Raw genomic sequence first — 22,526 nt, forward strand, 5'->3', positions numbered from 1 at the left:
AGTTCAAGCTTCCTCTGTCAACTCCGTCCGTCTGCTGCTCGCTCACCTCTTTTATTGGTGCAAACAGAATGGGTGTCTAAACAGGATCTCATAATTCATTGTCTTCTGACATCTTTACAAACTTCTCTAATCCTGACCAACAGGATACGTCTGAGTGCTGAGCTTGATAGTAAGCAGCTTCAGCACTTTTACGACACTCTCATGTTCTTCCTTTCCTATCAACATTCCTCAAACACTCAAAGTCTACATACATTAGCATTTAAAGATAATACTAATAACAACAATAACAATAATCCTTCTCACATTTCCCTCCTGTTTATCGTTAAATGCGTCTAGATTCTCATCATCAGTATTACATCTTTACATTTTCATGAAATTTCAATGCATTACGTCATTTTCCTAGAAACACATTCTTACACTCAGAATTCAACATGTGTACAGCTTAAGACATCTTGAACATTTCTTTTACATCTTGTATTACATTGATCCATTCTTCTTCCGATTCCTCTTCATCGTCGTCCAGTAGAGATTGTTCTTCCACCTGCAGCAAAGTACTAGTAACAACTGATCCCACGAACCGGCCAATGCAACCCCGGACAAGAGGTACTACACAACAAGCTAGTATGGCTAATACTAGCAGTACTATCCCTATCATTATTCCTATCTTGAACAGTAGTTCCCTCCACCCCACAGCATTTTTGTAAGCCAATCTGGTGGGGGACTACCATCATTAAGCATAGCTCTCTGTAGCTTAGTTAAATTTCTCAATGCGCTATCTATCAGGTGACCATCCGCATCATTTTCTGGGATGAACGTACAACAGTAATCTCCTACCATTGCACAAACTCCTCCCTGGGGGGCCGTTATCAGATCTAAGGCCATCCTATTCTGCATGGTCATCAGTCTTAGCGCTGTCATTCTTCCTTGACTCCTGCGAGAGCAACTTTTGTCAAATTAGTAAACACTTTCAGCCTATAATCAACCGTTTCCAATCTCAATATGTTCTTTGCCACCCTCCTACCACGGAAAAAGGCTAATGGAGACCTTTTGTCCATCTGTCCAGTGTTTAAACTCTTGTGGTACATCTGTGCCCCACACTGAGTCGTGTGGTTTGAACTCGTATTCATTCAAATCTCGTTTAAAACGCTTCTGTGCTATGTTCTCGGTGTTGTTGGCATAGATTATAATTGTGTGATCCTTGAGATGTACAGGAGCACACACTCCTGACCAGTTTGCTGGTAGGTGTGCATACGCATTGTGTCCACATAACCACCATCCCTTATCCACTAATTGCGTACCTTTATCTTCTGGCGTGAATGTGGGATAGTTACATGTACAGTTATAACCTTCTGGACACATCTGTGTTGATTCATCTAAGGTAAAGTAACCACATAAGTGCCGGGGGTCACCAATACACTCCTGTTCGCATTGCTCAGAACTTTTATGTTGCTGTAGACACGTTTCCCGATAATACCGACCAGTTATATAGTTTAACTTCACATCATCACTGATTCCCAGTGTGCATGACGTATAAACAACTTTACAGACATCCTTGTGTAATGACCCCAAGTCTCTACCACCACTCCGTGCATAACAGTATGTGGGATTTATCGCACCTAGCACAGGGAATCTGAATCTATTGGCTTTCCCTGCCATTGTCCGTAGTGGCTTTTGGGTGCAATTACTGCGAGTGAACCACGTTCCATCCAACAACTTGATTGTGAAGTTCGGGTCACGGCTTAGCCCTATGTGGACAAAGCACTGTCCTTCACTCCCTGTCATTGGTTCAGCAGTTATTCGCGGTGTATGCACAGAAACTGGTAGCATAGAACAAACATAACAACGAGAATGATTCTGTGTCTGAGCTGTGAAATTAGCATAGCGCCACCATGTATTCAAACCATAAATGTGTGGGGATTCTGGATCTTGTTCTAACCATGAATGTCCTAAGTGGCTAACTACGGCGCGTTTAGCGCGCGCGTAGCTCTCATCCTGTCTCAGAGCATCTTTCTGTCCCTGATTACCTCCCTCCTGTCGGAAGTTCCAAAGGCCAAAACTCACGAGTCCTGCCGTCACAGCACTCACCACAATCAGGAAGAACAACTTCATTTCCTTTTAGAGCTTCTTCACAGGTTCCGACGGGGTTCAGCCGTTGCTGGACCTATACAGGCCGTCAGCCGTTTGGACAGTCCGCCACTGCTCCCTCGCCTTCACCTGGAAGAATTTTCTGTTTCTTACAATGGGAAAGGTGTATCCACGACAGTTTCCCGTCCACTCGAACTGCAGTCTTTGTGGTCAGCTGTACTTGATAAGGACCTTCCCATCTAGGCGTGTTCCCCTCTTCTTCGCACGAACTTCTTCACCCCACCCACACGTAGTCGCCCGGTTGAATGGGTTCCTGGGGGGTGGAATCTGTGGAAGACACAGGACTAGGCAGAACATTTACAGTATTCACACTTCGGTTGAGTAACACTTTTTTCAGATAATCTGCTATTGTTTCCTCAACATGTTCTAACTCATTTGTTGTTGCAAAGTATGGTAGGCAATAAGGCCGCCCATATAATGCTTCAAAAGGTGTGATGCCTGTTTTCTTGTGTGGTGTATGTGCATCCATAATTTCACCAGGTCGAGACAAAACATCCAGTTCTTTCCTGTCTCGTCCATACACTTCTTCAGTCTGTTCTTAATAGTACCGTTGACTCTTTCAACCAATCCTGCACTCTGAGGGTGGTATGTGCAGTGATTCTTCAAATCAATTTCCAAAGTTATTCCTACAGTTTTCACTACCTCATTTACAAAATGGCTTCCATTGTCGCTCCAGATGACCTTCGGGATGCCAAACCTGGGAATGATTTCTCGACATAAAACGTTTGCCACTGTCAGTGCATCTGCTTTTGCTGTGGGGAAAATTTCCACCCACCTAGTAAATCCATCTAACACTACTAGACAATATTGTTTACCTTCACATGGTGTTAGCTGAATAAAATCTAGAAAAACTGTGTGAAATGGATGATTTGGCAATGGTGTAGTGCCTGCAGGGGCCTTAAGGGCTCCCTGTGGGCTGTGTTTTACACAAATAGCACATTGTGAACAACATTTTTTTAAGTATGTATGAAGTCCTATAGTGTAATAATGTTCATTAACCATCTGTACCATGCCTCCTGTTGAGACATGGCATGGCCCATGGCTCACTAATGCTGCCCATTTATGCATATTCCGGGGAAGGATTGGTTTGTTTCCTATGGTTATCCTTTATCATCCAGTTTGGCTCCTCGCTTCTTCCACGTGGCCTTTTCCTTTTCTGGAGCACTTTGTTGCATTTCTTTCAGAATATCATTATCTGCAGGTTCTAGGCTAAATGATTCTTCCTCACCATTATCAAGAAGTGTGTTGTTATTTGCTGCAGCCTTTGCGGCTTTGTCAGCAAAGGCATTGCCTTGTGAGACTGCGTCTGTGTTGTTAGTATGTGCAGTGCATTTACATACAGCTATTTTACGTGGCTGCTGTATTGCAGCTAATAACTTTCTTAGCAGTTCTGCATGCATGACCGGTTTGCCCGTCGAAGTTTTCATCCCTCTCAAATTCCATTGTTGAGCAAACACAAACAACGTGGAAAATGCATATTGACTATCTGTGTAAATGGTAACATCTTGTCCTTTGCTTAATTCACAAGCACGTGTGAGTGCGACAAGTTCTGCAGCTTGAGCAGAATAGGAGGAGGGAAGTGATTTCGCCTCCACCACCTCAGTTGCTGTGACTACTGCATAGGCAGTTCTAGTGCGTCCACAGTCATCCTTTCTCGATGATCCATCCACAAAGAGTATCCGTCCTGTAGTCAACGCGACATCACTAAGATCTGGTCGCGGCAGGACCGTAATGGAGACCTCATCCAGGCAGTTGTGCTGGTGTCCCTCTTCTGCTGCGTGGGTAGCAGCGTCGCTGGGTTTAAGGTTGTGCAGCGACGAATCGTCAGATTCGGCTGAGACAGCAACACTGCCATGCAGGAAAGATGACGTGCGGGCGACAGGAACGCTATCTTACTTTGTAGCAGCAGTATTGACACTGCATGTGGAACTAGCAAAGTTAGCTCATGATATAGCACCACTCCTGCGGAGGCTTTTACTGCCTCAGACGCTGCCACAACTGCTTTAACGCATGGCGGCAGTGCACAAGCTACGGGATCTAGCTTGTGGGAGTAATAGGCCACTGGCTGCCTCTTATCTCCGTGCTTCTGCAATAAAACTGAAGTCATAAAGTCACCCTTGCAATCCACGACCTGCTCAAAAGGCTTCTGATAGTCTGGCAGCTTTAACACTCCAGCACTTACAAGGGCCTGTTTTATGTACATAAATGCTTCTTCAGCTTCAGGGGTCCATGTTAACACATCAGTCATTGCTAAGGGATTATCATACATCAATGCTTGTGAAGGGGCAGTTATTTTCGCATAATCTAAGATCCATGATCTGCAAAAATTCACTAGTCCCAAGAATGACATCATCTGCTTCTTTGTTTTTGGTTTCGGAGCATCAAGCACTGCTGTTTTCCTCGACTCGAGAATAGCTCTTCCATTATGTGTCAAAACATGGCCCAGATAAACCACTTCCGCTTCACCTTCACCAGTTGCAGTTTGCTTTTGCTTAATTTATGGCCTTGAGAGGCTAGCCAGTGTAGCAATGCTAGCGTGTCTGACCAACAATCTGCCTCTGTTTTTGACGCCATGAGGATGTCATCCACGTAGACGAGGATTTGACTTCCACACGGAGGTTTAAACTTAGCTAATGATGACATCATTACTTGAGAGAAGATTGTGGGACTCTCACAGTAGCCCTGAGGTAACCTTGTCCAGGTGTACCTCTGTCCTTGAAACGTAAATGCAAACCAAAACTGGCTGTCTGGATGTACTGGTACAGAGAAAATGCATTGGATACATCGATCACCGTGTACCACTGATGTTCAGGGTTTAAGTCATTCAGCAGGGTGTATGGATCTGCGACTAAGGGAGACCTAGGGACCACTGCAGCGTTTACAGCTTGCAGGTCCTGCACCATCCGCCAGCCGGTAGATGGTGGTGACTTCCTTACTGGAAATAGGGGTGTATTTACAGGGGACTCAGGACACTCTCTGATGACTCCTGCTTTAAGCAGTGAGTTAAATATCGGAACAATACCCTCCTGTGCATCAGTCTTAAGGGGATATTGTCTCTGAAATGGTCTATAATCTGATTTAGGGATTATTTTTACAGGTTCTGATCCTTTTATAAGACCTACATCTGCAGGTCCTTCCGACCATAATTCAGGGGGGAGCTCTTTCAGCTTCTCCTCTTCCTCCTGCGTGAGGAAGATGTTTTCTTCTCATGAACTCTGGTCTGTGAGGTGCGTTGCTGGATGTGTCAGCAACCATGTTCTAAGGGGAATGTGCCACACCTGGAACTGATCATTAAAATCAACCTCACCCTTAGGCCTATAGGGCAGGCTGCTCCAGTGTTTTACGTCACATCCCAAGTCTTGCCATCTTTTCTTAAGCGGTTTAGCAATAGAAACATGTGGTACAGAACCTGACACTTTGAATAGTGCTGCTGCTTCGGTGGAAAGGCTTCCTGCCGAGCAGACAGCTGTTTGACCACACACATATAGGTGCATAATTACAATCATTTGTGGATCTTTAAGTTTAGCAAACTTCTCTGCATAGCTTGATGTGCCATGTGAGTCTGATTTACAGATCTCACCAATGCGCTCCACGTGCATGGTTACATGCAGGTCAGTTTGATTGTGGAGCTGGGCTTCAGGCTGTAAGTATGACAGAGCTTTACCATATATCATAGTGATTGGGTCAGAGAATGTTGAGTGACCAGTATTTACTGCACATCTCTCCTTCCCTTACCCATAGATTAACCATTCTATCTACAGACCACATTCCTTCGGCTGTAGTGCGAATCATCAACTGAAGCTGAGAGATAAGATCTCTTCCTAACAGATTTACGGGACATGTGGTGGAGATCACAAAAGGAGCTTTAAGTGTGATTCCACTCACAGGGTCACAAACATCTACAGGGACTGACATTCTTTCTTTAGTTACGAGACCATTTGCTGATCTCACAAAAATCTGTGTAGAAGTTGGCTTTAGGGCTATTGGATCTCTAATTACTGATTTACCTGCACCCGTGTCTACTAAAAATGTTAAAGAATTACCTAACACGGTCAGTTGTATTTCTGGTTTGCCTTCAGCAAACAGGAAGATGGTTTCTAAGTCTAAAACATCTTCTAAGTCTTCTTTTTCAAATTGATCAAATTTTGTGCCCTGATTTGTTTTAATTTTTGTGACATCTTTTTCCAGTTCTAGTCATTGTTGAGGTGTATTAGAACCTTGCTGCTGTCCTCTATTATATCTCTGGTCACGTTGTTTCTTTCTGCAATCACGTTCCCAGTGTCCATAATTTTTACAATAATGACACTGATCATTTTCACGGGAATTGCCTCCTCCTCCCCTTCCGCCTCGGCCTCGCCCACGCCCTCGGCCTCGGCTTGGGAAAGGATTGGCATTGAAAAACATGCCTGTTAACTGATTCTTACTTTTTTGGCATTGTCTTTCAGCATGCATAGCATGTTGTTCATAGCGGCCTAGGTTACAAGTTCCGAAATCAACTAACTGTCTCTCTACCCAGGTTTTTATCTCTGATTTTGATCCCCCATGTATAGCTTGCTTTAACTGCTGTTGGTAGGGACCTTCTGGATCTTCCGCATACAGAATTCCACTATTTTTCCGGAACACATCTTTCATTCTCATGCTATAGTCTTCAAAACTTTCGTCAGTCTTTTGTCTTGTGGCCGTAATGGCGCTGTAGTCAGCTCGTCTGGTAAAAGTAGTTCGCATGCGCTCGTACAGTCTGTCGAGTCTGTCATTTAGTTCTTGGCTGCCAGGCTGCCATGGTTGTTGAGTGGCTGGATCCACTGGGACCCAATCTCCTCTAACAGTGCCCCATTTCTTGCCATTAACGCACATGAGGACTTGCTGGGTTTCAGTACCATTAGTATGATAACTTCTTAGTAACTGTCTTATGTCTTGGATGCACGACTCTACGTCCATTTGGGGCGAGGTTATGTCATCACAAGCTTTTTTACAGTCTTCTGGAGTCCAGGTTCTATACACCAAGATAGTAGGATCTTGACCCTGCACACCGGCTTGTGGATTTGCAACCTGGATCAATGGGTACATCTGCACAGTGTTGTCCTGCATGTGGTAATTTCTGTACTGGGCTCCCGATGGAGAGGGGCCCAAAAAAGGATTAGTGTTTGAAGCAAGGGGGGCTATAGCTCCGGGCGGGTCCAATGGGACCGCCTGAGGGGGAGCTAGTGGAACAGGAGGTGGAGGAACATACGGAGGAGGCACATTTATCAATTGACTCCTGCATCCTGTTTCGTTGTCCTCCGCCCTCACGTACGCACTCAGCGATGGGTATAAGAAGTTCTCATTTTTCTCTTCTTTCTCTCGTTTTCGTTTTTCTTTTTCTTGATTTTGTTTTTCTCTTCTATATTTTGATTCAGTGAGCCAGAGGTGACATTGTGTCAACCCCACTTTTACTTTTGGATGTTTCTTTCCATATTCTATTAAATCTTCTTTTAATTTTATAATATTGCCTGGCCTGTCTAAGTTACCATCCCAATCGAACTTAGTCATCCACAGCTGAACATATGAGCATGAACCTGGATATTTGTCTTCCATGTGTTTACATGATGCTGGGATTTCGAATTCAGCACCTTTTGTGGAATGTTGGTTGCCCATGTTTGCACTTTATTTATCAGTTTTTATGTATTTGGGTGGAGACGCCTGATCTCCCGACTGAACAACCCTCAATCCCTACAGGATATCTAGTTCAGTCCCTCCGCCGTGGCCTTATAACCCCTCTTTTTTAATCAGGAGAGTATACACCAAGCTTCTACCTCCGAGGAGGCGGGTGTATCTTGCCTCTGCTTCTCTCCTGATGACCAGGCAGGTAATACCGCGGTATATTCCGTGTAGCGCTTTTTGTGTCTTATACCCACTCCGTTGCTTCTATGGTTTCTCTCTGAGTTGTTTTGGTGCCTTCTTCCCGTCACTGGAGATGGTCGCCCTGGGAGGGACGAAGACCGGCCTTCCGTCAACTCGTGATGAAGGTCTTTCGATTCGGACGTCTTTTTGACTCCGGCTGCGCAGACTTCGGCGTTCGGTCGTCCCACGGCGCTCCTCTCCAGGTCTTGGGATCCGGCTCGAAGGACCAAATTTTGTGAGGATGAAGTTTTGATCACCCGCGCTGTTCGTTCACTAGACTCAGAGTAACCACGCAAACAACTGGAGTCCTTTGCAAAAGGGGGAGCCGAGCAGCAGTTCAAGCTTCCTCTGTCAACTCCGTCCGTCTGCTGCTCGCTCACCTCTTTTATTGGTGCAAACAGAATGGGTGTCTAAACAGGATCTCATAATTCATTGTCTTCTGACATCTTTACAAACTTCTCTAATCCTGACCAACAGGATACGTCTGAGTGCTGAGCTTGATAGTAAGCAGCTTCAGCACTTTTACGAGAAATTGATAGGAAAGGAAGAACATGAGAGTGTCATGTTCTTCCTTTCCTATCAACATTCCTCAAACACTCAAAGTCTACATACATTAGCATTTAAAGATAATACTAATAACAACAATAACAATAATCCTTCTCACGCAGCTCATTGGTAAGTGGTGCTATTTGAGCTATTTTTAGAACAGGCCGGAGGGCGACTCATGTGGTTCTTACGGGTGACCGGGTGCCCGCGGGCAACGTGTTGGTGACCCCTGCTATAGAGGTTGCACAAGTAGTCCAACTCCTCCAGGATGGCACATCAATACGTGCCGTTGCAAGGTTTGCTGTGTCTCCCAGCACAGTCTCAAGAGCATGGAGGAGATTCCAAGAGACAGGTAGTTACTCCAGGAGAGCTGGACAGGGTCGTAGAAGGTCCTTAAACCCTCAGCAGGATTGGTATCTGCTCCTTTGTGTAAGGAGGAACAGGATGAGCACTGCCAGAGCCCTACAAAATAACCTCCAGCAGGCCGCTGGTGGTGTTTTTGACCAAACAACCAGAAACAGGCTCCATGAGGGTGGCCTGAGGGCCCGACATCCTGTAGTGGGCCCTGTGCTCACTGCCCGGCACCGTAGAGCTCGATTGGCAATTGCCATAGACCATCACAATTGACAACTATGCCACTGGCGCCCTGTGCTCTCCACCAATGAGAGCAGGTTAAACCTGAGCACATGCGACAGACGTGAAAGGGTCTGGAGATGCCATGGAGAACGTTATGCTGCCTGCAACATCATTCAGCATGACTGGTTTGGTGGTGGGTCAGTGATGGTCTGGGGAGGCATATCCCTGGAAGGACGCGCAGACTTCTACAAGTTAGATAATGGCACCCTGACTGCTATTAGGTATCGGGATGAAATCATTGGATCCATTGTCAGAACCTACGCTGGTGCAGTGGGACCTGGGTTCCTCCTGATCCACGACAATGGATCTGCATGTGGTTAGAGTATGCAGGCAGTTCCTGTAGGATGAAGGAATTGATACCATTGACTGGCCCCCACGTTCACCTGACCTAAACCCAATAGAACACCTCTGGGACATTATGTTTAGTTCCATCCGGCACCGCCAGGTTGATCCTCAGACTGTCCAGGAGCTCAGTGATGCCCTGGTCCAGATCTGGGAGGAGATCCCCCAGGACACCATTCGTCGTCTCATTAGGAGCATGCCCCGACGTTGTCAGGCATGCGTGCAAGCACGTGGGGGCCACACAAACTACTGAGAATCATTTTAAGTTGCTACAATGACATTTTGGCAAAATGGACCAGTCTGCTGCATCATTTTTTTCACTTTCATTTTTGGGATGTCTTTGATTTCCCCCCTTTATAGGGTGATCATTTACATTTCTATCAAATTATATGGCATCATTTTGTTACTAATACATCACCTACTTTTTATCAGGAAAAATATTCAAGATCGTTTTCCCCCCGTTTAGATCTGATGTGTTTTCGAAGTGTTCTTCTAATTTTTTTGAGCAGTATATATCAATGTATGCTGATCTGTCTCCTGTAGCGCTGACAGAGCAGAATAAACAGATAAAGCATGACCCTTCACCTCTTCTTCCCTCCAACGTACATTTACCACACCAACACCCAAAACAAGCCACACCTCTCTGTCAGGCTTTCTGTGCTTCTGGGGCTCATTGTTGCAGTGAAAGGAGTGTTTCTTCCCCTCAGTGCATCTAACTAACCTTGTTCTTTGACCAGCAGAAATTCATGACCATATTATATGTACACACACAGTTTAAAAAAAACTACATCTGGTAAAATATAATGAGGCATTTTTGCAATATGTTGTTTAATCTTAACATTCTGGACCTTCACCAATGTGAATTATGTTATTTGTGGAACTATGCTAACACAAAAAAGTGAAATTTACACACTAGTTTTGTCCAATGTAATTTTACTTGAATACTGATCTTTTACTGTACTTCTGATTCGATAAATTCCTCGCTATTCACTTGCTATGGCTGCTGAGTCCTATAAAGAACTTGATGAGAATACTGAAATCTGTCTTTGTCGTCCTGGTTGAATAGTGTACGTGTCTGTCTGTGTGTTGTTTGTTTTTCCTGCTGGATGAATAGGGTTTCTATTCACATGCTTGTGGAACAAAGCAACTGCAGAGTTCCAGCTACTGCTGGATATCCTGCCGATATCACACAGGCCCATTCTTTTGACTGCATGGGTAGCAGTTGTTGTGCAGTGCTTGTGCTTCATTACAAGCTTCAACAGCTTCATGTTGGTGTCCAATTTAATTCCTTTTAGTCATTTTTCTCTTTCACTTGCTCAAGCAGCTCCAACATTTGAGGCAGCGCTGTGCAAATGTCATTATTATATTGCAGATGAGTTCCTGCAACTCAGCCAGTTTTCAATTCAGTCCATTTTTGTTTAACACTTGGGTCCTTTTATTGCATTTGGTGGAATGTATTTATGCTGATAATTATATTTGGTCAGAATGTTGATGATGTAATAGATGGTCACAGCAGAGGGGCGAATGGCTGAAGCATCTCCTCACTTTACTTCTGTTGACCAGAGCTGTAGTTTTCTTTTAATTAGTCCAAGTCGTTATTGTCAACTTTGAAAGGAGGTGAATCCTGTATCGGCTCATTTGTATATGGCTGTCACTTGTATATGACTGATGTCCTTCTCGCCTGAAAGTGGACACGCGAGCAATACTACTTCACAGTAGTATTACTGTACGTTTACTTATGTTGCAACTGGGGAGCCTTTAAATTCTTATTTGATGTTTGCACATGTGTGATGTACATATACGTTCTTGCCAGGAAAATAACACCGTGACGTGATCCCTGCAGTTGCCAAAATGCAACAAGACATCCTGTAAAGGAAGGAAATCCAAACACAAACAGAGGCATGTTTTGAACTTTTTCTGACAAGAGTGAGGTCATCCCAGCAGTTGCCAAGGTATTTTCTCATCCTACCAGCATAAAAAAAATGAGAGATAAACAATTTCATTGTGGCCGACAAGTTGGATCTCATACAGATATCATATTTATTTGCAGCAATATCACTTATCTTACAATGAATGCTAGATTTATGTTGAAGTGCAAATACGCTATTATATGGTAATCTGCCCAGCCTTTGATTACATCATTTTCTAATTAGAATTTCTAATTTTGTTTGTGTGTCCATCAAAATCTGTTCACAATTTTCTAAACTTTGAATGATTTCCTTGATGAGTAGGCTGCAGTTAATATAACACTCAGTTAATATAACACTTTCATTTTTTTCTCTTTGGATCGAAGAAACGTTTTTGAATCCTTATTGTAACAGATGCTGTGTATAATGCTGTGTATAAAAAAAATAATCCTGTGTAACGAACAGGATTAATAATGTATAGAAGTCAATGTTTTCTCAGGTTTTTACCTTTGGGTTTCTCACTGACGAAAGCTTCAACATGTTTTTGGCACCTGATGGAGTCATCTATTAAAAAGTTGAAATAGGAGGAATGTCCAGGTAGACAAATTTTGAAACTTCCAAAGTCTGAAAACGTGGAGCTTCTTTTCAGGATGGGTCTAATACTTCAACACCAGGAACTGCTTCTGGAAGAGCTTCTATTGACATTCATTGTTGGATGTTTGTAGGGAGAAATTAAGCTTGGACCAATTTCTCTGCTTGCAGTGAAGAATTCCATATTTCTGCCCCATGAGAACAACAATTATTGCAGAAGTTCCTGGTAACTGGTTTCTTTTCTTTTTTTATTCCTAAACTGAAATTGTTTAAAACCTCCATCCTCGGACTTGGTGGCAATTGTAAGATTAAATAATTTCTTGCAGTTGGGGAAATCATTGTTCTGTTAGCTATTAAAATATAATATCTATAAATATAAATAAGTGTTTTTTGAAGATGTTGAAGATATTACAATATGCCAAAATATACTCTAGGGATGTTGCAGCTCTTTTTTTTTTTAACTTAAATTTATTAATATTAGTAAATCTGATACAAACATCCAGGCTGACACCGAAATTTAAAAACAGGCTACAAGCATTGTCTACATACTTGCTTCATCTATCAACGGCACGCTGCCAAGAGTAACTTACTTAAAATATGTAAGCAATGGCTTACAGATCGTTACCAAAAGGCTTCTGATCTAGAGTAGGGAATACCTGTTAGTCAATACCCTCAGCTGAAGGCTTCTTAAAGAGGAGTTTGGACACCCTGATAATAAAGAATTACAATAGTCCAGCCTGGAAGTAACAAATGCATGGACTAACTTTTCAGCATCATGGTGGGTCAGTAGTTTTCTAATCCGTGGGATGTTCCTCAGGTGAAAAAAGGCACTTCTAGAGACTAATTTAATGTGTGAGTTGAAGGAGAGATTTTGATCAAAAGTTACTTCAAGATTCCTCACACAGAGACTAGATGTTAATGGGATACCATCTAGAGTGATCATGTGATCTAATCTATCGCTGAGAGGTTCAGGACCAAACACCATGACCTCAATTTTTCCTGAGTTGAGGAGGAGGAAATTTGAAGACATCCAGGACTTTATGTCTTTAAGACAGGTCTGAAGCTTCACTAACTTCTCTGTCTCCTCTGGTTTCATGGATAGATAAAGCTGACTGTCATCAGCATAACAATGAAAATTTATCCCATGCTGCCGAATAATGTTCCCTAAGGGAAGCATGTACAAGGTGAAGAGGATTGGTCCAAGTACAGAACCTTGAGGAACTTCATGGCAAACCCACTGTATGAGGAGGGAACACCATGGACATGAGCAAACTGGTATCTATCAGATAAATATGATCTAAACAGTCTAGTGCTGTCCCTTTAATGCCAATCACATGTTCCAGTCTCTGTAACAGGATGCTGTGATCAACTGTATCAAAAGCAGCACTGAGGTCCAGCTGAACCAGCATAGAGACCAGTCCATGACCAGTCCATGATCTGAACTTTAAGAAGTGCTGTTTCTGTGCTGTGATGAGCTCTAAAGCCTGACTGAAACAACTCAAACAGGCTGTTCCTCTGCAGGTGCTCCAGTAACTGAGTCACCACCACCTTCTCAAGAACTTTAGAGATAAAAGGAAGGTTGGATATTGGCCTATAATTTGCTTATTCGTCAGGATCCAGTGATGTTTTTTTAAGCAACGGCTTAATCACTGCCACCTTGTAGGACCGGGGTACATAACTTGTCACTAAAGAACTATTGATCTGGTCCAGGACAGAACTGCCTATCAATGGTAAAACATCCTTCAACAGGTGTGTTGGGATGGGATCTAAAAGACACGTGGTGGTCTTGGATTTCTGAATTAGCGAAGACGCCTCAGAAAATTATATAGGGCTGAAGGAGTTTAAGGGCTCTTTGGAGAACCTGTATGTTCCCACAGTCAGCACATCTGGTGATGGTCCAGTTGTTGGGATGGCCTGGTTAGCTTTTTCTCTGATAGCTAGAACTTTATCAGTGCTGAATCTCATGAAGTCCTCACCACTAAGGGAAGAAGGGATATGTGGATCTAAAACACTGTGACTCTTGGTTAATTTGGCCACAGTGCTGAAAAGAAACCTGGGGTTGTTCTTATTTTCCTCAATTAAAGAAGAAAAATAAGCTGTTCTAACCTTACGGAGGGCCTTTTTGTAAACTAACAGACTGTCTTTTCAGGCTGCATGATAGCTATCTATTTTACAAGAATGCCACTTCCTCTCTAGTCTGCGCGCTTTCTGCTTGAGGGTCCTGATATGTGAATTATACCAGGGGGCACACCTACTCTGATTTACTATTTTCTTTTTCAGGGGGGCAACAGAATCAAGCGTGATTCTCAGTGAGGTTGCTGCACCTTCAGCAATAGAGTCAACCTCAGCAGGGCTAAGATTATAATGACTGATCCCTGGGGAAACGCACAGTGGTCCTGGGATTAGCACAGGGATCACTTCCTTAAACTTAGCTACAGCATTATCTGAAAGACATCTGCTATAGTAAGACTGTGCTCTGAGCATAGAAGAATCCATAATCATGAATGTAAAAGTGATCAAAGAATGATCTGACAGGAGTGGGTTCTGAGGGAATACTGACACATGTTCTACCTCAACACCATAAGTCAAAACTAGATCTAGGGTGTGGTTGAAGCTATGAGTTGGTTGGTTTATCTGCTGGAGGAAACCAACTGACTCAAGTAATGAACTGAAGCCATTTCTAAAGCTGTCATTTACAAAGTCTACATGGATATTAAACTCTCCAATGATAATGACTTTGTCCGTTCTAAGGACCAAGTCAGATAAGAAATCGGAGAACTTGGATAGGAACTCTGAACGTGGCCCAGCAAGGGGCCGATATACGACTACAAACAAAAGTGGCTTTTCTGCCTTCCAGTTCAGATGGGTGATGCCAAGAGTCAGGCTTTCAAATGAACTGGAACCATATTTTGGTCTAGGATTAATTAATAACTTGGAGTGATAGATTGCTGCCACTCCCCCTCCTCGACCAGTAACATGAGGAATATGCTAATTAAGATGGGTAGGAGGAGTAGATTCATTTAAGCTAACATAATCCTCCTCCTCAAGCCAGGCCTCAGTAAGACAAAATAAATCAATGTGATGATCCGCTATCAGGTCGTTCACCAACAGGGATTCACACAAAAGAGATCTAATATTTAACAGTCCACATTTAATTGTGATATTAGTTTCTCCAAGTATTAATTTTAGTAAGATTATGGTGATTGACCGCTCCCCTGCTCTGTGCTAGAGACTACCTCTATAGTGTTAAATATGTTATTGTTGGCGGATGAGGGTTCTATGGAAGCAGCAGAGAGGTGTATAAGACTACAACTCTGCATCCTGGTCTGGACCCTGGATTGTCAGGTCACTTTGGGTCTAATAAAATTAGCCAAATTACTAGAAATGAGAAAGGCCACCATCCTGTGTGGGATGGACACCATCTCTCCAAATCAGACCAGGTTTTCCCCAAAAAGTGCTCCAATTGTCTATAAAGGCCATCTGGTTTTCAGGGCACCACCGTGACAACCAGCGACGAAGCGATTACATGCAGCTTAACATTTCATCGCTGGCCAGATTGGGGAGGGGACCAGAGAATGCTACGGAGTCCGACCTCGTTTTTGCATAGCTGCACACCGACTCTGTTAATTTCGGTGACCTCCGACTTACGAAGCTGGGTGTCGTTTGCTCCGACTTTACCAAATTTACGTTTACGTCTTGCCAGCAGCTTTAAATTGGCTTCTATGTTGCCCGCTCTGGCCCCCGGAATGCACTTGACTATGGTCGCTGGAGTCGGCTTCACATAGTGCAAAACAGAGTCGCCAATTACCAGGGTCGGTTTCTCAGCGGGTGTGTCTGCAAGTGGGGAAAAGCGGTTAGCCACGGGAAGCGGTTGGTGGTGCACCGTGGGCCTTTGGTCTGGGCTACGCTTCCTGCGAACCGCCGCCCTGGCTAGCCGGCTGCTCGGCTGCTGCCGGGGGACCTTTAGCTGTAGCTACACTAGGCAGCTCCGCAGCAGCTAGCTTCCCTTGGCTACCTGACGCAACTCTAGCTAACTCCAACCTGCGGAACCGCGTCTCAAGCTCGCCAAGCCTCGCCTCCATAGCCGTAAATAAACTACACTTTCTGCACCTATTCCCTTCACTAAAGGAGGCAGGGGAGTAACTAAACATTTCACACACTGAACAGACAAAGACACCGGGGGAAACAGATCGTGAGGCCATGCTAATGCTAATAGTCGGCGGAGCCCAGTATTTGTTTAATATGGGTTGTTTCGCACTGTTGTTATCAGGTGACTAGAATATCCCAAGTGTTCAAATTTTAAGTAAAGTGAATACGACACACCAAGTGTTCAATTTTAAGTAAAGTGAATACAACACACCATGCACAGTGCAACCAACGAGCGACGAAGACAGGAATTGACGCAATACGTTATCGGAACCAATTGGAGAGAGGAAATGGAATTCGGAAAGAAGCCAAATATAGAGTTGAAAAGCAGAGAGTAAGGTCAGTGTACATGCAGGCTTGGAGCCATAATAGGCCGCTCTGAGGCCACGGCTGCAAATAATCCATCTCCTAAAAGCAAAATTTTAATCAGGTCATATGTTAAAGTTAGAGACACAGCAGACAACAGATTTGTTCTCAACACTGAATATGTTGAGATTAAGGCATCACCTGTGCTCAGAAACATGAAAATGATACTTCCAGCAGGGTTCCTGCATTGAATTGGGAACTAAAATAGTACACACTCATGTAATCCAGGAGTTTTTGTAGTTACTGGGGTTATTTTTCTGTTATTAGCAGGTAGCACAACTGTTTTAAACTCCAGCACACTCCTAAAAGGCGCTACTACCACTATGCACAGCACACTTTATGCTTAAGGCCAGTACAAGGCATCTGTTTGGACATGCTCAAGTCAGTTTGATGCTGCTGATTTGTTGCTGACTGATTAGCTAGTTCTTGGACCCACAAAAAAGATTGGTCCAAGAACTGAGGGAGTGTGACATGTAATGGCTGCCATGTCTGTGTTTTATATCTTCAGCCTGTGCACAGTGTGTACACGTATGCATTTACGAGGATGAACTGCACTGTTTTCAAAAACAGTGACTCTGTCCAGTCCAACTGGATTGGAAGTAAATGTTCTGAAGGTGACCCTTTCTTGAGTTTAAATTGGAGGAAGAAGCCAATCTGGCCATTTGAATATGTCTCTCAGGAGCTCTCAGAAGCTCCTGTTATGTGAAAATCATCACATTTTTGAAGGTATTTCTGCACAAATGTTCGAGGCCATGAACCCACTTCGTTAAGGTTTCTGGTGACGTTCTCATACTTTACAAGACTGCATGTAGTATCACATTCTGATAGTGCTATCAGTCTAACTGGGCTATGTTCCTGCTATCACCACGATGAGGCGAACATATCATCTTCAGTTCCCATTTTTCTTTCTTGTTTTTTTTTTCAGGTCTATCAACAGCCAAGAGGAAGTTTGCTGAGTCTCTTAATGAGTTTAAGTTTCAGTGTATCGGCGATGCTGAGACGGATGATGAGATATGCATAGGTGAGTAATATACCGTATTTTCACGACCATAAGGCGCACTGTATTAAAAGGCACAGTCTCAGTTATGGGTGCTATTTCTGTATTTAAAACATACATAAGGCGCACCGTATTTTTAGGCGCATGCTAAAACAAACAGTAAAAAATGACAACAGAAGTAAAACGGTGAGTTTCGACACATTTATTGAACAAAATATTCATTCTTCCGCCACAAAACCATCAAAGTTTTCATCTTCTGTATCTGAATTAAACAGCTGCACTATTTCAATGTCCAACATCCGGAATTCCTCTTCTTCATCATCTGAATCAGACTCACCGACCGGTTCTGCTTCAGCGTTGATGCCGACTTTTGTGAAAGCTCTTCCAATACATGAAGACGGTATCATAGCCCATGCGTCTGCAATCCACCCGCATATAGTGGCATAACTTGCGCGCCGCTGCCTCATAGTCTTTGTGAAGGAGTGTTCGCCTTCCGCCATCCAGCGCTCTGTCTGTTTCCGTGGCAGCCGAGAACCACGGTGAACGACGACTTCTCGTGCCCCGTTGTGCGTATCGCCACCGTGCCGGTCCCTTTTTCTCCACTTTGTGAGTCAAAGGAATGTTAAAAGTCGGAGGGATCTCATCCATGTTGGTGAGGTGGCTGGGCGCGGTTATCTTGTCGTGGCAGTAGGTGCGGAAGATGGCCACCCTCTCCTGGTAATCGCAGCAACAGTTGTCCTCGCGCATATGGAGAGATGCCGCCGCCTCATAAAGCGAAAACACTGTGATTGCTCGATTGCCATTTTCAACCGCATATTCGATGGCCTGCAGTTTAAAGTAAGCTTCATTCACACACGTCTCGCTTGACTGGCGCCATTTTAGGGGATCCTTACGCGTAGGTGTGCCGCTAATCGATTGGCGGAGCGTTTACCATAGTGCACCCACCAAAGGCGCACAGCAGATTTTGGAACTCAGTCCACACACAAGGCGCTCCATATTATAAGGCGCACCATCAATTTTTGAGAAAATCTCAGTGTTTTAGGTGCGCCTTATAGTCGTGAAAATACGGTACTGTATCTTCTGAGAGGCTGAATGGCTGAAAATAGGTCATTGCCCTGAATCCATAAATAGTCTCAGATTATGCAGCTATCATGATTTGTGTCATAGTAGATTTTAATGGGTTAAATGTTGGGCAATTTCCTGTCCAAACAAACAAGTGAAGATGAACAAGTGGAGGACAAAATAACTTCCTGCTAATCCTTCTCATCATTTTTACTGATCTTCAGTGACCAGTGCTGCTAAATTCTGAACTGTGTATTGACCTGAAACTCATTGGATGAGCTTTGCAGTACAGTAGAAGATAAACTGTTAAAACTTTGTGTTATTCTGTGCGTTGTCCAAACGAGAACGAGAACCATGTCACCACACCCTCTGGCGCTGCCCTGGCTGTTTGTGCACAGGCTGTAGATCCTCACTGTGCTGACCCACCCTCAGCTGTTTGACTTTCTCTTTAGCTTTGTGCTTAGCTCTGAAAGCCCTTTTTTGGGAGAATTTTCTTGTCGTACTTGTGTCAGAACTGTATAAATGAACATCTAGGTATGCATGTTCTCTCTTTTAAGAATATAAATGATGCACAAGTGACTTTTTAGCTGTACACTAGGTGCTACAGTATTGAAGCTGATAGTTCAACCTTATTTGTCATAAGATAAACATTAAATAAAACAATAATGTTATGGATGGACAGCCTGGGTCAATGTGTCAAGTGTGAACATGGACTGAGGTTATTCAAATGGAAACTCTGACCCAAAACCATTTAAGCCCTCCTCTCCATCAATGGGCTCAGTGCCCAACTGTGCTTGATGTGAAAGCACCATAGAAACATACAACAAAGATTAAGATCACAATGATCCCTGATCGAGATGTTTGTGATTATAATTATAATGTGACAAATTATGTAAATTTATCTTTGATATCTCTCCTCTCTGCAAATGTGGGTGGCTTTAGCCAAGTCCCTGCAGGAATTTGCAGCAGTCTTACAGAACCTGGAGGATGAACGAACACGTATGGTGAGTTCCAAACTGAAAAGCAACACAAATACATTCCTAACTGGGCTCAATTTCCCATTCATCCACTTACAAGTAGAGACCTGACGTGTGTGTGGTGTGTGTGTGTGTGTGTGTGTGTGTGTGTGTGTGTGTGTGTGTGTGTGTGTGTGTGTGTGGGTGTGTGGGTGTGGGTGTGTGGTGGGGTGTGTGGTGTGGGTGGGTGGTTGGGTGTGATTCCAGATTGAAAATGCCAATGATGTGCTGATTATGCCCCTGGAGCGGTTCAGGAAAGAGCAGATCAGTGCCGCCAAGGTAAGGAAATGCCTGTGCACCGATTAATCCAAAAGGACACATGCAGTTTGTGCCTGTCATGCTACGTGTAAGTGATTTTATTTAATGTAAATCTGGTACACACTTTGACAGAAAATGTTAGTCATTGTATTGCTAAAAAAGCAGTTTAACCACATATTTAGACTATTGTTTAGTGGGGGCCTCTTCCTCACCATTGATGGTTCAGGAATATCTGTCAAGAATTTGGACTATAACACCACAACCTCAATCACAGATTAGGCGGATACATAATCCTGATCCTAATCAGTTGGGGATCTTGGGCCTCCTTCATGACACGGCTAGTGTTGTTTCTGTCTGTCAGACTGAGTAAATATTAAATATATAAGAAAGTCTAAAGTGAAGAGATGCACTCTGTGACATGCTAAAATAAATCCTAAATATTAATCTGGTTTTGGGTAATCCCTTGTCTGGTGTACAAAATATTTCATGTTCTAGTGATAAAATCTAATTCTCTGCCATTAGCCATCGGACCTAGATGACCTAGGGATTCTCCTAACACGTCTGGTATTAAACATGCTATCGGCATGCATATTGCTAATCCCTTCTGTATTATGGCATGGTTTAATTGTGACATGGTGGTTGGATTAAGAAGTAGACACATAATCTGTGCACTCAGGTCACCGTGCAGCGATGCTCTAATCCCAGTTTAGCCCTAAAAGTCCTAACAGCATCTTCTACTGGCAAAGTCTGACCAGATCAATCCAAGTGCAGTAAAACACTGAGTTAAAGAATGATTTTCTATAACCGATAACTCCTCAGTTATGTGTTATGCCTTCCAAAAACAGCATCTTTTCTTGGCAAAGTCTGACAGATCATTCCAAGTGCAGTAAAACACTGAGTTAAAGAATGATTTTCTATAACCGATAACTCCTCAGTTATGTGTTATGCCCTCCAAAAATGTACCCCTGTGCAGAACAGATGTTCCTTCAATGCCGATGCTGTTGTATAAATTAATGTTTTTATGCCATATTATTGTGGCCTCACACCTCATGGACATTTATGTGTGATTATTCTTCTGTGAAACATTAAACTTTATTGAAAAAACAAAAGGTAATGGGATCATTTAAAAAAAAAAAAATCTGGCACGATGGACAGTACCACCAATTGGCTGAAAGTGAGCATAATTTTCAGGAACCTGCTGAACCTGCTGAATGTGCTAATTATGTTTGTTTGAATACTTTATTGCTTTAAAATGTAATATATAATTTACCTTAGAAGGGACATACAGGGAGGTTGTGGCAGTGGTTATTTCATAACACAGTTTCTTCAGAGGCGACACAAAGGTCAAAGGAACAGACATTTAGAATAGGTCTTGTTGTTTAGAGGGCCATTATCATCTGGAATACACAGCTGTGTTCTATTCCTCCGTTGGCCAAGAAGCCTCTTCTCACTGTTCAGCCTCTGCAATAAAACACCTGCATCATGTGACTGCAGCGGTAATGACATCATGATGAAGCATTGTTTTGTTTCCCTCTCTGACATGGAGACAAATTCACAAAGACATAAATAACACGATGAAAAAAATAGCAAATCCAGTCAAATAATACGTTAACTTGTAAATCGAAATTGGACTCAATACACGTATCATTGTCTCCTTAGTGTACGTTTAAAGAACAGCTCCCTATTTTTTATTTAATGTAATGATGAATGTTGCAGTATTTATATTATTTCATTTAATTTTATATAAATCAGAGTGGGCTACCCATTTTAATAACTGGAGCCAGTCTGTCTCTGACTTGATGAGATGTTTGTTAAAGTTAAATCCTGTTTGATGAATATTCTGTCAGTACAAAGAGAAGAGTGGGAGCTAAAGAGCTGCAGGACTGCTAAGCGTGAGAGGCAGATGTCCAGCAATACCTCATAGGCCATTATGAGAGAGGAAGACCCACCCTTGTCTGCCTCTCCTTTGTTTGTGTGGTCATTTCTCTCTTTTTTTCCTTCTCAAATTTACTCTTTTTAACCAAATATTCACCTACTAAAGTGATGACCAATCAAAATGAAATTATGCTTAAATAATTGATAGTAATCTATGGATATTTTTAAACTATAAATGAAAACCTTTTTTGTGTGTGTTCTAGACAGTTTTATTTGTTTATTTTTTTAGTACTTTCAGTATATTCCTTTAAAAGGTTTTTGCCTTTATCTTAAAAAGGAGGCCAAGAAAAAATATGACAAGGAGACAGAAAAGTATTGTGCAGTGTTGGAGAAACACCTCAGTCTGTCCGCGAGGAAGAAGGAGGCACACCTCCATGAGGTCAGATGTTGCTCATGGTATTTCTCAGCATTTATTATCAGCATCAGTCCTTCAGCTTTTACTGTCTGCCTTCTGTGTCACAGGCGGACAATCAGGTTGATAACGTGCGGCAGCATTTCTACGAAGTTTCTCTGGAGTACGTCTTCAAGGTGCAGGAGGTCCAAGAGAGGAAGATGTTTGATTTTGTGGAGCCTGTGAGTAAACGGAAAAAATACTTGAACCTTTTTATCCTGTCAGCCACATCCCTGCATAGTTTATCTATGTTTATTTTCATTCTTTTTGGCCCTCGTCTTGCTTCTGTTACCGTTTATGATTCCTTC

General features: G+C 43.0%; 1 protein-coding gene across 3 annotated transcripts in view; it reads left to right on the forward strand.

Annotated features, from left to right (window-relative positions):
- LOC130538164 (rho GTPase-activating protein 26-like) overlaps window positions 1-22,526 on the forward strand; it is a 55,591-nt gene that overhangs the window by 17,923 nt on the left and 15,142 nt on the right. For all 3 annotated transcript variants that reach the window (XM_057055532.1, XM_057055533.1, XM_057055531.1), the window contains exons 2-6: window positions 17,485-17,580; window positions 19,561-19,622; window positions 19,842-19,913; window positions 22,105-22,206; window positions 22,290-22,400. In XM_057055532.1, the coding sequence (XP_056911512.1) occupies window positions 17,485-17,580; window positions 19,561-19,622; window positions 19,842-19,913; window positions 22,105-22,206; window positions 22,290-22,400 (443 nt within the window). The remainder of the gene's footprint in view (window positions 1-17,484; window positions 17,581-19,560; window positions 19,623-19,841; window positions 19,914-22,104; window positions 22,207-22,289; window positions 22,401-22,526) is intronic.

The sequence above is a fragment of the Takifugu flavidus genome, chromosome 14, assembly GCF_003711565.1.
Source record: "Takifugu flavidus isolate HTHZ2018 chromosome 14, ASM371156v2, whole genome shotgun sequence".
Lineage (NCBI taxonomy): Eukaryota > Metazoa > Chordata > Actinopteri > Tetraodontiformes > Tetraodontidae > Takifugu > Takifugu flavidus.